The following is a 17151-nucleotide window of genomic DNA, read 5'->3' on the forward strand; positions in this document are numbered from 1 at the left end:
GCTTGCGTCCTTTTGGCCAAAATGATTACCAATACCCCAGGTATTTTCCATTATTATGTATATTCGCTTCTCTTGGACACAGCCGGGTCTTTGATGCTGGGAGAGCATGGTGTGTTGTTGTTTGGCATAGCAAGCAGGGTAGCCCGCTCTCTGAATTATCAAGGCGTCACAAATAGGCTTCTACCTGGCTATACACGTTGTGCCTCATGACGTACACACTATCCCTCCATGTTTCACTCACTTGCACCCCATTATCCATTTATTTCTATTGAGGCACTTCACTCATTACTGCCCCCTATATTTCACTTATAGTATTACACTTGCACACACACTATTCATTTATTATTTCTGACTACACATCCCATGCACCACACACCACTCCCCTCAAGACTAGTGGGAGTGGCTATTATTATTTAAAGCACCTGCTCGCCCTTTCATCAGCATTTCTGACCTGGCTGTGTCCATTTGTAAGTATGGCCTTTTTCGGTGTTTTTGTATATGTCCCTGTGTTTTTATCGGTTCTGTAGGTCAGTGATAAAGTCCATATATGCTGCCAAGGAGCATCGGGCACAGGCAATAGCTGGAGCAGGCCAGCAGTTCTAGTGTGAGTGACCTTGTTTTCTGCACACACTGAGCAGGAAGAAACAAAGTCCATAATGTCCTTGGGCAGCGTGGGCCACCAGAAATGAAGGGCAATCAGAACTCGGGTCTTACGGGTCCCCGCATGACCTGCCAGTCTAGAGGACTGTCCCCAGCGGAGGATTCTTCCTCTGTCAGCCAGGCGCACAAAAGTCCCCCCTGGAGGAATGTCCCCAACTTGCAGGCAGTTGACAGAGACAATGCAAGACGGATCAATAATGTTCTGTGGAATTTCCATGGTATCTTCTGTCTCGAAAGACCTGGACAAGGCATTGACCCTCACATTTTTGTCAGCCGGGTGATAATGGATCTCAAACTGGAACCTGGTAAAGAACAGCGACCACCTGGCCTGACGAGGATTCAGCCGTTGGGCCGTCTGGAGATAGGTGAGATTCTTGTGGTCCGTAAAAATTAAGATGGGATAAGCTGCGCCCTCTAGTAGATTTCTCCACTCCTCCAGAGTCAATTTGATGGTCAGTAACTCCTGATCCCCAATCGAGTAGTTGCATTTTGCGGAATAGAAGAGCTTAGAGAAATATCCACATACCATTGACTTGCCCTTGGAACCTCTCTGGAACAGGAGTGCACCAGCACTGACAGAGGAGGCATCCACCTCCAACGAGAACTGTAGAGAAACATCTGGATGATGGAGGATAGAGGCTGACGTGAAGGTACTCTTCAGGCTATTGAATGCGGATTCTGCCTCAGGAGTCCACACCTTGGCGTTCATGCCCTTCTTGGTGAGTTTAGAGATAGGAGATGTCAGTGAGGAGAAGTTTGGTATAAGCTGTCTGTAAAAAGTGGTGAATTCCAGAAAGTGCTGTATGGCTCTCAAGCCTTGAGGGCGTTGCCATTCCAGGACAGACTTTACCTTTTCAGGATCCATGTCGAGACCTCGATTCGAGACGATGTAGCCCAGGAAGGGTAGAGCATCTCTCTCAAACAGGCACTTCTCCAACTTGGCGTACAGACGATTCTCCCTTAACCGCAGCAAAACTTGACGGACATGTCTCTGATGAGTCATAGGATCTGGAGAAAAAAATCAAGATGTCATCAAGACAGACTACTACACAAACATAGAGGAGGTCACAGAAGAGGTCATTAACGAACTCCTGGAAGACCGCGGGATCATTACACAGGCCGAAGGACATTACTAGATATTCATAGTGTCCAAAATCTTGGCACCACGTATACAATCAAATAGTTCTGAGATTAATGGCAACGGATACTTATTTTTCACGGTGATCTGGTTGAGACCCCGGTAGTCGATACAGGGACGCAGAGAACCATCCTTTTTCTTGACAAAGAAGAACCCGGCTCCTGCCGGGGAGGAAGATTTCCGAATGAAGCCCCGCTCCAAGTTTTCTTTAACATAGGCAGACACTGACAGAGTCTCTGGTAAGGAGAGAGGATATACCCTACCACGGGGAAGGGATGTACCAGGAATCAGCTCAATAGGGCAGTCATACGCCCGGCGTGGGGGCAGCATCTCCACCTCCCTCTTGCTGAAGACGTCCGAAAATGCAGCATAATGACCAGGCAATCCTGCCAATGACTGAGGCAGAGGAGGCTGAGCCGAATGAATCTGTCCCAGGCAACGGTTGTGACACTTGGGGCCCCACTGGGAGAACCTCTCCAGAGTTCCAGTCCAGGACTGGGGCATCTAATCGGAGCCAAGGCAGGCCCAGCAGCACGGGGTTAATGGCCTTGGACAAGACAAAGAACGATAACAGCTCGGAGTGGAGAGCTCCCACTAGGAGCCTCAGCAGCTTGGTCACAGCTATAACTGGGTCTAGTAGAAGTAGTCCATTTACTGATGCAACCGTCAACGGCCTCTCCAGAGAGGTAGTGGGTAATTGAAGAAGATCCACCACGTCTCTACAAATGAAATTAGCAGCGGATCCAGAGTCCATATACGCAGAGACCCGATGCGTTTTCTCGCCGGACACTATGGTCACGGGTATGGATAATTTAGACGAAGTCCTTTTTTACCCAAAGTTGTCTCTCCTAGCAACCCTAGGCTTTGGGACTTTTGGGGGCACAAGATGGCCTCCGAGGCCGCAATATAAACAGAGTCCCGAAGTGCGTCTGCGTTGTTTCTCCTCGGTAGATAGCTTACACTGGTCCATCCTCACAGACTCCTTAGGAGGATCGGCACCTGGGGACAGCAGAGGTTGCTGCAAGGGTGGGACCGGACTAGGAAGGCCTCCCTCCCGACGAGCTTCTTGGAGCCGTTCTCGGATCCTCATATCAATCCGGGTGGACAGAAGGATGAGGTCATCCAGGGTACACGGTAGATCTCGAGCGGCAAGTTCGTCCTTAATCTTAGGCGACAGTCCCTGCCAGAATGTAGCCACCAGGGCCTCATTGTTCCACAACCGTTCTCCTGCCAGGATGCGGAAGTGGATGGCGTACTCGCCCACAGAGGTGTCTCCTTGGCGTATGTTTAGCAAGGAAGCCGCTGCAGATGAGACTCGTCATGGCTCCTCAAACACCATGCAAAAAGTCCGGAGGAAGCCCTGGAAGTCACGGGTCCCTGGTCCTTGTCTCTCCCAGATAGGATTCACTCATGCAAGAGCCTTGCCAGTGAGGAGAGAGATGATGAAAGCGACCCTTGTGCCATCAGACAAAAATGCCCTTGCATACAGGCTGAAGTGGATCTGGCACTGGTTCAAAAATCCACGACAGGTACCTGCGTCTCCATCATAGCGGTCAGGAAGTGGAAAAGAAAAACGGGGATTAACACTGCCAGGAGGTGTAGTAGGAGGAACGGCAGCTTGATACAGGTACGGGAAACACTGGGAACTGGAAGACACTAGGAGACCATTTGCATAGACAAACTAGGATATGACAAACACTCAGGCATGGGAGGAAGGGGTTGGGACCTTCTTATAGACCAGGGTGCTCTGGGAGCAATCAGCTCAATCTCCCACCTGCGTGCGCTTTGGCTTCTTAAGTCTGGACTGAGCTCGCGAGCGCACCCTGGTGGTCACTGTGGAACAGGACGGCCGTATGTGCAGACATCTCTGGAGAGAAGGGCACCGACTGGATGGAAAGAGTTAGTCGTCAGCGACCACGGACGTTACACCCTCACTATGAAGGGACAAGGCAGCAGACTGCTCCCCTGGTGGGGGAGTAGATGTAAATGAGGTAGGAGATACAGATGGCGGGTGAGAGCGACCCTTTTTTTTAGGATCTGCCACGTGGGGAGGATGTGGATAGGACCTGCCACGTGAGGAGGATGTGGATGAATAGAGGAGATTGTCCTGACCTAAACTGCTTTTCGAAAAAAACATGCCCAAAAGGTGAGAAGTTGAGAGGGAGAGAGAAAAGATTTGGGACAATTGATGATCCAAAATGATGTCCAGAGATATCTGAAGGATCTCCAACATTGGATGACCTGGAAGGTGCTTTGATCATGATTTTGTCCAGGTATGGATTGGCCACATCACCAGGAGAGAGTGAGGAAGAGACATCACAGAGGAGAGTACCTTTGTGGTAGACATGGGGCCATTGACAGTTCTACTTAAAGGGAATGTGTTGCTAGCAAAAAATGCATTTTTTTTTTTTAGTTAAACAATTAGTGTGTAGGTGATTAAACATTGTTCTAATTTTTTTTATTTTTTTTCACGAGTCAGGAAATATTATAAATTAGATTCTAATTTATAATATTTCCCAGCACTGGTCACTAGATGGAGCAATTCCCAAAATTGCAGCATTGCATGTGGTAAAGCAACCACATTGCTTTATGCTGCAAAATTGGGAACAAATCCCTCGCTCTAGTGAGCTCTCAGAATCCCCCCCTCCTTTATCCTGGCTAGTGCCGGGAGAAACGAGGGGATTGAACGATCAAACCTCCTACACTGTGTGTCGCCATTTTTTGAGCTAACACACAGTGTAGAAGGTTTACATACAGTAGTAAACACACTGAAGCACGAACATACATAGAAATCACTTACCTGCTCCTGCCGCCGCCGCTCCCTCCGGTCCGTCCGCTCCGTCTGCTGCCGCTGTTCCAAGTGCACAAGTCCGGAAGCCGCGACCGGAAGTAGTAATCTTACTGTCCGGCCGCGACTTCCGGTCTACAGGAAAATGGCGCCGGACGGCGCTCATTTCAACTTGGACTGTGTGGGAGCGGCGCATGCGCCGTTCCCACACAGACGGCGTACACCATAGTGGATGGAACGGGCCCCGTTCGCATTCACTATGGGACTGTAGCTGCCGTATTCCATGTCTGTATGTGTCGTTAATCGACACATACAGAAATGGAAAAAAAAAATGGCAGCCCCCATAGGGAAGAAAAAGTAAAAAAATAAAAAAAAGTAACACACAAACACACAAATAAATACAAAAGTTTTTTATAAAACACTAACCTCAATCTGATATTAAAATTTTTTGGGGGCGACACTATTCCTTTAAAGTGCCACAAATTGGAAATGGGCAGACCGCATAGGGATGTAAAGGTATTGCTGATGGGATGCACAGAAAGGAATGTGGCGATACACATCCTTGATGTTCACTGCTGACAGAGGGATTACATACAGAAACTATGATCCATAACAAAACGATTGAAGCACTTCAAATTCAGTAGCGGGGACACCTTTGCCTCCTTTTTCAGAACGACAATCACGTTGCAATAAAAAACCCATGAAAACGGTCCTGCAGAGGAACATGGACAATCAATCACTGGGAAAAAAAGAGAATGAACGGCAAGAAAAAAATTTCAGGGGGGGAGGCAGGAAAGACATGGTTGAAATTATGTTTTCTATTGATCCTGTAGGTTTTGCTACCAAAAGGAAGGGCGCGGGTTGGAGAAACGCTGAAAAGGAACAAAACTGAGCGACACTCTTCCTGGCGGGACCAAAGAAACTGAGCTTGCTTTGGGGCAGATGAGAGCTCTTACCACCCGTGGCTCCAGAGATGATCTCATCCAGGCAACTACCGAAGAGACACTGGGCCGTACTGCCTTGGCGGTATGGCAGCTGGCCAACAGGGCGCAGGTCAGAGTCTATAGTTCATATAGGGTACCTGTGGCAGCTCGGACAGTAGCAAGGCAGGCTTCGCTGGGACTAGGCAGCAGGTAGACGTCAGGCGTGGAGTAGCAGGACAGGCGTGGTATACAGCACAGCACGGCTACAGCTCAGCCCGGCACTAGATCAGGATACAGGTTACAGGATACAGGAACAGGGAACACTGGGAGCAGGAAACACTAGGGGACCATTTGCAAGACAAACTTAGGATAAGACAACAACGCTCATTCATGGGAGGATGGGTCTGGGACCTTCTTATAGCCCAGGGTGCTCTGGGAGCAATCAGCTCAATCTCCCATATGCTGCGCTCCGGCTTCTTAAGTCTGGACTGAGCTACCTGAAGGAAGGGCGCAGGTTGGAGAAACGCTGAAAAGGAACAAAACTGAGCGACACTCTTCCTGGCGGGACCAGAGCAACTGAGCTTGCTTTGGGGCAGATGAGAACTCTTACCACCCGTGGCTACAGAGATGATCTCATCCAGGCAACTACCGAAGAGACGAGAGCCTGAGAAGGGGAAAGCCGTTAAAGGTAGAGGCTTCATCCACTGACCAGCACTTAGGACAGAACATCCTGCGAATAGCAACTAAGAGAGTTGAGGAACGAGCTAGTAACCTGGCCGCATCTAGCAAGGCCTTTATGCCCTGACAAAGCAGTCAGAAAATTCAGTGCAGTAACTGCAGATCCATTGGCAAATTAGAAACTGGACCTTTAGATCATTTGGAAAGATACTGTATCACTTAATAAATATAATCTATGTAATAATTTAGTGAACAGAAAAATAATTTGGATTTATTTACATGAATGACTAGTTTATTAAAGAAGTATACCAGTGTAATCCATGGGAGGCTGGTTGGGATAACTATCCTTGTGAGGTGTAACTCTTGACTCAGAATTTCTTTCCCAGTTCCTAAAATAATGATAAATTATTATGCCTTTTCAACAAAAGTAAGGGATTATTATACATTTTGATACTGAATCCTGATATTGCACGTTCATATGAAATTATCTAAAATACGGTAACAGCAAATAAGAAACAGCATTATTCTGGCCTCTTCCAAAATCCTTACTCAATTTTCATATCTATTTCAGTAAAATAAACTTCCAAAATAGATGTTTGCGTAACATTTAACATAATTGTTATGTATTTCATCTATTTAAATGTATTTAGTCATATGCAATCTCATCAAATTCCACTTTCAAAATAAAAATTTTCTTTGATTATAACAATACCTCAGATTGCTGCTCTAGTAATTACAGGGTTTGTCTGGTTAAGACAACTCATACTGAATGTCCTTTAAGGCTGGGATCACATGTGTTTCTGGCGTGACCACGGCAAAACCGAGGTGCTCCGCAGTGAAAAATTTGTTTTTTGCGGCATTTTGACCGCTTTGTGTGTACTCTGCCATAAGACATTTTGAGTCTTCACCGGGGGAGAGAGTCGATGAAGAGTACCATTCATTCTGGCATTCATATTGCATATGTACATTACACGGTCGGCCTATTCATTTTTATGAGTGCAATGTAATACTTTTTTTCCCTTAAAATGACAACTCCTTGGCCACTTCTCCTAGCAATATCAGTTGATCCCAGAGGACCCCAAAAGTATGTCACCTGCAAGATCCGTTTTCTTGGAGAGTTTCTCAAGGCAATTACTTCGGTTTATGGGGCAGTATTTCTAGCAGAATTATGTTGAAAATATAGGCATTCATCCAAAATTACTCACACATGTTTTACTCTCACATAGCTCTTTTTTGTACCTTAATAAGGACTGAGAAGCCTCCTCTTCCGATAGTGTATCAAAAACCTAGTAAAAAAAGAAATGATGAAAAGCCATTATCTACTACCAGATTTGCAATATAATTGTAGATACAGTCACGATATAGAAGTTGTAAATGCTGCTAAACACTATGAATCATACCTCTTTTGTTGCAGTTTCCATGCTTTCCGTACGTGCAGCTGGGACTAATTTAGACGTATAATGTATTTCTGGAGACTGATCACCTAGAAATAGCAACTTAAAAAGTGAACTATGTATGCTTTAACTTCTTGTGCAAGACTTTAAAAAGCAGTAAGAATAGCTACTAAATCACAAAATAAATTTTCAACATAAGTTATTTGATGTTTTCTCAAGAGTGTACGATCTTATATAAATACCATTAGGCCTTGTCCATACAGTGCAGATTTGGTGCATTTATTGTAATTGATACTAGGAGTAGATCTAATACATGCAAAAAATGCACCAAAATCTGAACTGTGTGACCAGGGCCTTATAATGTGAAAAACAGAGGGCAGGCCTGAGCAGTTGGTAGTGTAAGGCCCCATGCACACCGCTGTAGAATTCGTCCGTAATTGCAGACGCATTCATTTCTATTGACCACGGACACCTTCCCATATATTAACGGGAAGGCACCCGGCCCGTAGAAAGCCGCCGCAAAAGATAGGATATGTCCTATCTTTTGCTTTTTTCGCACCGTGTTTCTATACTTTGTATGGGAGCACAGGCCGAATATGCGGGTGGCTGTCCGCAGCAAGCCGTGCCCGCAATCACGGGCATGATTACAGGCACGGCCGTATGTATGAGGCCTAAGGCTAGGGTCACACGGTGTGATGAAAATGTGTTTTATTGCCACGACCACAGCAAAATTTCGCCCTACTGCCAAAGTAGCATAAAAAAGACACATTTTGATTTCTGACATACTGTAAGTCAGTTTAGAGTCTCTAAACGCCTACCGATATGTCTATTGGGGGCCACTCCACATCGGATGCCCAATCCTACATTTAAACTTGCTCAATTTATATTACGAGCAGCTCGCATCTATATTGAACCTTAATGCCATACTCGACAGAGTTAATCGTATAGCAATATACGAAAAATTAGACCCTGTTAGAGCGGACTCATTTGATGTCTATCATAAGGTCTGGGACCCGTGGCTATCCTCCTCGCATGCACCCAACTTTCAATATACCATTACTCTATGAGTACCTCATTATAGCGACTTCCTTTAACTGTGTATGGAACACTCTAAATATAAAGATGCATTGTGCTTTATATGACTAAGTGACTGATTGTGACATTCGTATCATAGCTCTTTTTGATGTTTAATATGGAATACTCTTCCCTATGTCCCTCCCTATCCCCGCTCCCACCTACCATTAACCTTTTCGGTTTTGATTGCTTTCTATTTTATCCCCCTGCGAGAGTCTACCATTACTATATTTTCACATTTTCTATTTTAACTTTATACCAATAAATACTTTTTTAAAACTAAAAAAGATGCATTTTGACCACACCATATGAACCCAGCCTTAGGCAGAAAGGACCTAGTCAGTAAGGTCAATAGTCTGGCAATTCGGGAGTGCAAGGGCCAGACTTTTTTAGTTAGCTAAAAGGGTAAGACCATTCAGGCAACGATTTGTCGATGATGGCAGATTATTACATGGCTTCTATTTCACCGGTTTGGAGAGCACGAACTCTTGTTGACGTAGACCACAGTGATGTATATACATGGACGTTGCACACTTTCATCTATTATTTTTCCATTGTTTTGAGTGTAATCCTGTCTGTCACAAAGTTACGTGAAGGTTTGCACGGCTGTCAACACTTCAATATAACTGGTATCATCGTGTGTTCTAGTTTAAGGGAATATATAGGGTTTGGGGTGCACCCATTATTCAGGGTGTATAGTCCCTGTATTTGAAAGAGTTGTTCCTTTTTTTATATTTCCAGCTTAAAACCTGTTATGTAATTTTTGAAGACATAAGCATGCAGACATAGACCTTTGGTAGAGGTATGTACAAACTCTGCAACATTTGTTTTTAGGATGTGTGGTCCATCTAATTTTCCCCCTTTTAAAGAAGAAAAAGGCACTGTTAACATCTAGAATTGTAATGAAAGAAGTTCATTTATAAATAGTTATCGTGGCTATGCGTTTCAACGCCGGTCTGGTGTCTTCCTCAGGCCACGATAACAATTAATAAATGACCTTCTTTATCACAATTTCTGGATGTTAGCAGCACCTCTTTAGAATCCCCATTTTTTCTTTTTCCTTAACTGGAAATCGTATGCTTATTAAAGCAGAGGTGGAATTTACCATTGGGTCGGGGACGGCAACAGTTGACATCTAACTGTCGACACGCACACACCAAAGTTGTACTTGTACTCTGCAGCCTAACAAGGTGAGCGCTTATACCCATAATGCTCCCCCATGTCTCATCCTAATTAATATACCGCACGATGTGGTACCCTATGTTCCTTTTTCTCCTTCAGATATAACATTAGGAGAAACAGACCATGGGTATATACTGTTGCCACTAGGAGGCGTGACACTAAGAATAAAAAAGTGTTGACTCCTCCTCCACGCACTGAGCTAGTCAGCCTGTACAGAAGCAGTAGGAGTAGCAAAGAAATGGAACAACATCAAAACCAGATAAGAAAACCATGTCCAACAGACAACCTTATCAGTGTCATAATTTAAAAAGGGTGGAACCTGTGTTCCCCAATGGACTAGACAAGAAAAGGATTTTACAGTGAGTACTCATAAAATCATGTATTCTCGTTCATCTCATTGGGGGACACAGACTATGGGACTCCCAAAGCAGTCCACATAGGTGGGAACCAACAGAAAAGTACGTAATCATCTACTCTAAAGATGCAACACCTTGCGACTAAGTGAAGCATCTGCAGAGGTATGCACCCCATAGAATTTGCTAAAAGTGTTCAAAGATGACCAGAAAGCCTCTTTATAAAGCTGAAGAGCCAAAGCCAGATGGCACACAGCTCAGGAAGCCCCAAGTGCAGTAGTGTAATATGCTGTAACCCGGAACAAGTGTTTCTTCCCTTTGAGCCGGTAGATCTTGGAAATAGTCAACCCCAGCCCTTTGCGCAATTGTAGCCATAGAGACCGCCAAGCCCTTCCTGGGACCTACCAGGGACAAAAACAAGGAATCGGAGTGGCGAAAGGACAAAGTGACCAAGAGGTAGGCCGACAAGGTGCGGACCACATTAAGATTATGAGGAGAGCGTTCCTTAGGATTCACTGGAGACGGGATGAAGGATGGCAAAATGATATCCCTGTTAAGGCAAAATGAGGAGATCAACTGAGGCAAAACAAGAGCCTAGTGAAAGCACTGCCTTATCTTGATGGAGAGACAGATATGGAGCGCGACAAAACAGAGCCATCAGCTTTGAAACCCTACAAATAGACAACGCTGACACCTGCCCCATAAGAGAGCTGAGGGTAAGTCCACAAACCAACTCTTTCTGGAGAAACAACAGGAGCAGGGGAAAGGAAAAAAGACAAGGGAGAAAAATGTTGATCCTCACATCACTGGATATGTGTCTTGCAAGTGCAGGGATAAATACATAACAAAGACAGCTTTTGGGTCCTCGACATAGTATGGAGAACCCGCTGCGAAAAGCCCTGAACCATCAGAACTGCAGCTTCCATGCCGTTAAACATAGGGACTCTAAACTCTGGTGTAAGAGAGGACCGTGAGAAAGAAGAACGTGACGAAGAGGTAAGCGCCAGGGAGTGTCAGCTAGTAGAGCCCCACATTGGCATACCAACAATGGCGCAGCCAGTCTGGAGAGCCAGTATGGTTGGAATCCTCTCCGCTGTAATTCTCCTGAGTGACTGGAAAAGTAGCAGTGGGGAAACATGTAAATTAGGCAAAAGTGAATGCATAGAGCCACCCAAGCATTGACTTCATGCATCTCGGGATCCCGAGACTTGTCTACAAAGAGGGGAACCTGGCGAGTGTGCCCCACTTCGAACAAATGTATGCGTTCACTACGGGATTAAAGGCCCACTCCGATGGGCTTATCTGCTTGCGACTCCAATAATCTGCGACCCAGTTAATGACCCTGGATAGTGAACTGCCGAGAGAGCAGGAACGTAAAGTTCCACCCACACCAGAATCTTGAAGTCTGATGCCAATGCAATGTTAGTTATTGAGGGCGATGGCTGTGACATTGTCAATCTGAGCTTGGATTAGACTGCCAGCCAGATTAGACGTTCAGTTACTGAGACAAAGGAAGATCGCTCTACGTTTAAGATGTTGATGGGTTGACCGGCCTACTGGTGGAACCAAAGGCCCTGAGCCGTGAGACTCCGGAAGGCATCTCCCCAACTCTGAAGGCTGGCGTACGCTGAGAGGACCTTTAAACAGAGCAGGAGAGAGGAGTGGTCCTGAGTGATCGCCTGGGAGGAGAGCCACCAAAGAAGAAACCAGCGGACTTGAAAGGGAAGAAGAATTCAGCGGTCCAGTGAATCCAGAGAGCAGTTCCACCAGTAGAAAATCGCCCTTTGAAGTGGACGAGACTGAAACTGGGCAAAGGGGAATGCCTTGATGGATGCCACTATGGTGAAGAGAACCTTCATACAAAAGCGTAGAGAGTTCGGAGTGCCCCACCACAGGGCGCAGACCTACTATTACATGGTGGACAGTTTCTCCGGAAGAAGGGACACCCAAGCCAAGGTGGTGTCAAACACCATTTCCAAGAAGGTGAGTCTCCGACAAGGAATCAGACAGGATTTGGACTGGTTGACAATCCATCTGAAACATATCTAGTATAATCTGGAGGCAGGTCAGAATTTCCTGATGACCTGATGGAAAAACTAGACCCCTCAAAGTATTCAAAACAGCATTTAGAAAGTTTATTAACTCTTTAGACATTTCACAGGAATTAGAGCAAAGTAGAGGTGACATTTAGAAATTTCATTTTTCTTGCAGAAATTCAATTTTATTCCATTTATTTCTGTAACACAGAAGGTTTTACCAGAGAAACACTACTAAATATGTATTGTCCAGATTCAGCAGTTTTTAGAAATGTCCCACATGTGGCTCTAGTGTGCACGTGGACTAAAATACAAGCCCCAGAAGCAAAGACGCACCTAGTGCATTTTGGGGCCTCTTTTTTTTTAATTAGAATATATTTTAGGCAGCATGCCAGGTTTGAAGAGGTGTTGTGGTGCCAAAACTTTAGGAATCCCCCAAAAGTGACCCCACTTTGGAAACTACACCGCTCAAGGAATTTATTTATGGTTGTTGTTACCATTTTGACCCCACAGTTCTTTCACAACACGTATTTGAATTGGGCTGTGAAATTTAAAAAATTACATTTGTTTCAATAAGATGTAATTTTTGACCAAAATTTCTTATTTTCACAGGGAACAAAATGCCCCATTTTGTTGCCCAATTTCTCCTAAGTGCGGAAATACCCCATTTGTGGTGATAAACTGCCGTTTGGGCCCATGGGAGGAGTCAGAAGGGAAGGACCACCATTTAACCTACTGGAGCTTTTCTGGTGCTATGTCATGTATGCAGAACCCCTGAGGTACCAGTACAGTTGAAAACCTGAGAAGTGACCCCATTTTAAGAACTACACCCCTTAAGGCATTCATCTAGAGGTGTAGTAAGCATTTTGACCCCACAGTTATTGTGTAAAAGGTAATGCACCGCAGATGGTGCAGAGTGAGATTTGCTCCTATACATATATGTCATTTCAGTGTCCGATATATTGTGCCCAGCATGTGCCACCGGAGACATACACCCATAAATTGTAATGTGGGTTTTCCCGGGTACGGCAATACCCTACATGTGGCTGTTATCTGCTGCCTGGGTACACGGCAGGGCTCAGAAGGGAAAGATGAGGGGGATAAGCTGTGCGGAGTGCATCAGTGTAAATTAAAAATCAAGGGATGTATGGTAAATTTTAAAACAATCTTTTATACAGAGCTCTGGTTTTTCGGGGCACGTGTCACATTGATATGTTGTGTCCTTTCTTATCCCCCTCTTATAGTAGACTCTGCACCGCTTTTGACTCTTTCCCTTCCCACCAGTTTGGGGAACTTCTCCTGGAAAGTGTTGCCCTGGTACTATGCGTGTGGCCTGACTTCCAGAAGTACTGGTCCCTAAAAATTAGGTTCTTGATAACCCCCTCTTGAAATTCCAGGAGAGTTCCCCTCTGGGCTGCACATCGACGTAGCACGTACGCATTGTACAATGCCATCTGTATGATGTGCACGGCCAGCTTCTTATACCACACCCTCGATTTCCGCATGGCGCTGTAGGGCTTCAGGACTTGATCTGACAAGTCCACCCTTCCCATGTACCTATTGTAGTCCAAGATGCAGTCTGGTTTGGGGGTCTCTGTACTGGTACCTCGTACAGGTACATGGGTACTGGTGTGGCCATGTATTGTTGTCAATACAAGGACATCTCTCTTGTCCTTGTACTTGACACACAATATGTTGCTGCTAGAATGTGCCCTGCTCTCACCCCTTCTGAGTGTTTGCCCAAGCAGTGTTTTTTTCTGGCAGTGCTGCATGCCACAGTACTTCTGGAAGAGAGGCACTTGAAGAGTGGGACGCTGGTATAAAAATTATCCAGGTGGAGGTGGTAACCCTGGTCCAGCAGTGGGTGCACCAAATCTCACACAATTTTGGCGTTAATTCCCAGTAAGGGGGGGCATTCTGGGGGCTGAATACTGCTGTCCTTCCCTTCATATATCCTAAATTTGTAGGTATACCCTGATGCACTCTGGCACAGCTTATACATCTTCACGCCATACCTTGCCCTCTTACTCAGCAGGTACTGGCGGAATTCAAGCCTCCCTTTAAAATGTACCAGGGACTCATCAACAGAAATACACTTCTCGGGGGTGTACGCTTGCGCAAACCGGGCGCTGAAATGGTCTAATAGGGGTCTCAGTTTATATATACGGTCAAAACTTGGGTCATCTCGGGGTGGGCACTGCTCATTATCGGCATAATGTAGGAAGCGAAGTATTGCCTCATAACGCATCTTGGACATGGCCATGCGGTACATCGGGGTGTGGTATAAGATGTCTCTGCTCCAGTAGGTCCTAATGGATGGCTTTTTCAGAAGCCCCATTTTCAAGAGCAGTCCCCAGAACTTGCCCAACTCTGCTGCGTCTACAGGAGTCCACCTGTCGGATTGGGCATAAAATGATGTGGGGTTCTTTGTTATATACTGTTGGGCATATAAATTTGTCTGGGACACCATAAGCTCTATAAACTCATCAGTGAAAAAGAACATGAAAAAGTCCATCTCACTATAGTGGTGGGCCTGGGGCGTCTCCTAGGGGGTCCCTCCTCTTCATCACTGGATGAGGAGGTCGAAAAATAAAACAGAGTCTCAGCATCCGACGAGTCTGTGTCGGAGGCCAGAAATGAATACGCCTCTTCGGCAGTAAATGTCAGTTGGGACATGTTTGTTGTGCTTAGACAAAATGTATATATAGCAAAAAAAAATAAATCCCTAACTGGGAGCAATAGTCTAGCACAACTAGCACAAAAGCGAGTTTTATTTTTTGTTTTTAGAGGACAAGTGGACTTCCCGGACACTAAAACTAACTAGGGCGAAGGTTCCTAACACTAAACCTAACAAAATTTTATGTGAACTTCCCGAACGCTAAACCTAACTACGGCGACGATTCCCTGACACTTAACCTATCTAGATTATTCTAAACTTCCCTGACGCTAAACCTAACTACGGTGAAGGATCCCTAACGCTAAACTTAACTATGGTGATGGATTCCTGACTCTAAATTCCCCGACACTATACCTAACTACGCTTTATGACGGTTCCCTGACACTAACTAACCCTAATACTAATCTAACCAGTTAAATTGTCAAAATTGGCTTTACCTAACTATTTTTTTTATATATTTTTTGTTTTATATAGAAAAAAAATGAAAAAAAAAATCTCCAGGGACCAAGAAATTTTGTCCTGAAGACTGAAAAGTGGTCAGTAATAGGAGATCACTGACCAAAAACGTGGGGGGAACTCAAGGAGGGAGGGAACAGGAGTGGGTAGTGGATGGGAAGATGGGAAGCAAAAAAAGTGCTTTTTGTAACTTTTTTTTCACTTTTTACACTTCTCTCTTCTGTCTCTCTGCTCACAACCACTCTGAACGCCTTGCTGAAGTGTTCAGGGCGGTTGCAGCAGGAGATGATGTCAGGGAGAGGAAGTGAAGAGACTGATCACCGCTATTGGTCAGTTAGTCACTGACTAGCCAATAGCGGCAATCGCCAAGGCGGGACCATGGCAACTGGTCCCGGCACCTTAAGCTGTGATAGCCTGCTGTCGGAAACCGCAGCTATCACAGCTCATGAAAGCGCGGGGCGCGAGCGCCACTGTGCTGAATGAAGGAAGTACTATTAGGTCATGGAGTGCAACCGATACAGCTACCATGACCTAATAGTACGTCCAGGAGCAGGAAGCGGTTAAAGAAGAACCGCAAAGTGCAAGAAGCGCTAATTTGATGGACAAAAGGGGACGTGTGGTACGCGGCCTAGATGTTTCCTGACAATAGGAAGTCCCCCTGTTCCATGGAGGCGATCACCGACCGGAGTATGTAGAGCCAGCAAGAAAGTTCCCTTTGTGTGCTAGCTGCGATGAGGTGGGACACTGGTAGGGAGAAAAGGGGGGAGACCCTTTGGCTGGTGGGTGACAGAGAAGCTCTAGCTCATGCCCCTCTTGTCTTCAGCATGGCAGGGGGACAAGAGTGCAGTAAAACGTCGACCGCTCGCCAGATGTTGGGGAAAGTAGGGGGACAGCGTCACCCCGTTACCAAGCTAAAAAAAAGGGGGTGCCTGCCTCCTACGGACACTAAGCTAAGACAGACTTGCTCAGTGAACTTTTTTGTTCTTAGTGTCACGGCTCCTAGTGGCACCAGAATATACCCATGGCCAATGTCCCTAAATGAGACAAACGAGAAAATTAGATTTTGAGACAAAATTGCATGAAGGTGCCTGTGTGTGCTAATTTTGACAATGTGCCAAGTATCCACATTCAGAAAATATATGGGTATGGGGTTGGTATGATGTTTTTATTTTGCAACTTAGCTTTCATTTTGAAAATATCAAAAGTGTGAAAAATGTCCTGGCTACTAGAGGTGCAAAATGTCCAAAAACCCCTGTCAGCAAAAGGGTTAAGAATGATCAACTGTAAAATTGGTTCATAATGCTTATGGACAATTAAAGGGTTTTCCCAACAACTAACATATATTGTGAATCTAATAATTGTCATAAAAGTGAAATCAGTGGGGAATCCTCCATCAATCCTAAAACAGTTGTACATGATTAGAAAAACATGACGGTTTCTTCAGCTCCACTGAAGTGAATGGACCTAAGCTGCAATACCTGACAACCCCTTCACAGGTGTGACTGTGTTTTTGGAATATTGTTCTAATCATGTACAACCCCTGTAAGAACGCTTTGGGTCCTGTTCTTTCTGCAGAGGTGACAGCTCAGGCCTAATACACATTCGATTCAGGTTTGTATTGTACCAGTAATTATTATAGCAGTTTGTAATGTTACAAAGGCACTGAATGATATTCAAAAAGCCTAATAAGCATAAGAGTTATGGTACGTTACAGTACTTACCAATATTTATGTTTTTAGAACATAAACTAACAGTAGATGTAGGAGAGACATCACCATTTATAAACATCCTT

The 17151-nt window shown here is 45.2% G+C and overlaps 1 protein-coding gene across 7 annotated transcripts in view; it reads right to left on the reverse strand.

The window, feature by feature from the left end:
• Window positions 1-17151, reverse strand: part of ANKRD31 (ankyrin repeat domain 31) — a 250225-nt gene that overhangs the window by 174208 nt on the left and 58866 nt on the right. For all 7 annotated transcript variants that reach the window (XM_075838389.1, XM_075838395.1, XM_075838375.1 and 4 more), the window contains exons 3-6: window positions 17081-17148; window positions 7588-7670; window positions 7427-7473; window positions 6497-6576 (exon numbers count right to left, since the gene is read on the reverse strand). In XM_075838389.1, coding sequence (XP_075694504.1) covers window positions 6497-6576; window positions 7427-7473; window positions 7588-7670; window positions 17081-17148 — 278 coding nt within the window. The remainder of the gene's footprint in view (window positions 1-6496; window positions 6577-7426; window positions 7474-7587; window positions 7671-17080; window positions 17149-17151) is intronic.

Source organism: Rhinoderma darwinii, chromosome 1 (genome assembly GCF_050947455.1).
Source record: "Rhinoderma darwinii isolate aRhiDar2 chromosome 1, aRhiDar2.hap1, whole genome shotgun sequence".
NCBI classification, from domain to species: Eukaryota; Metazoa; Chordata; class Amphibia; order Anura; family Rhinodermatidae; genus Rhinoderma; species Rhinoderma darwinii.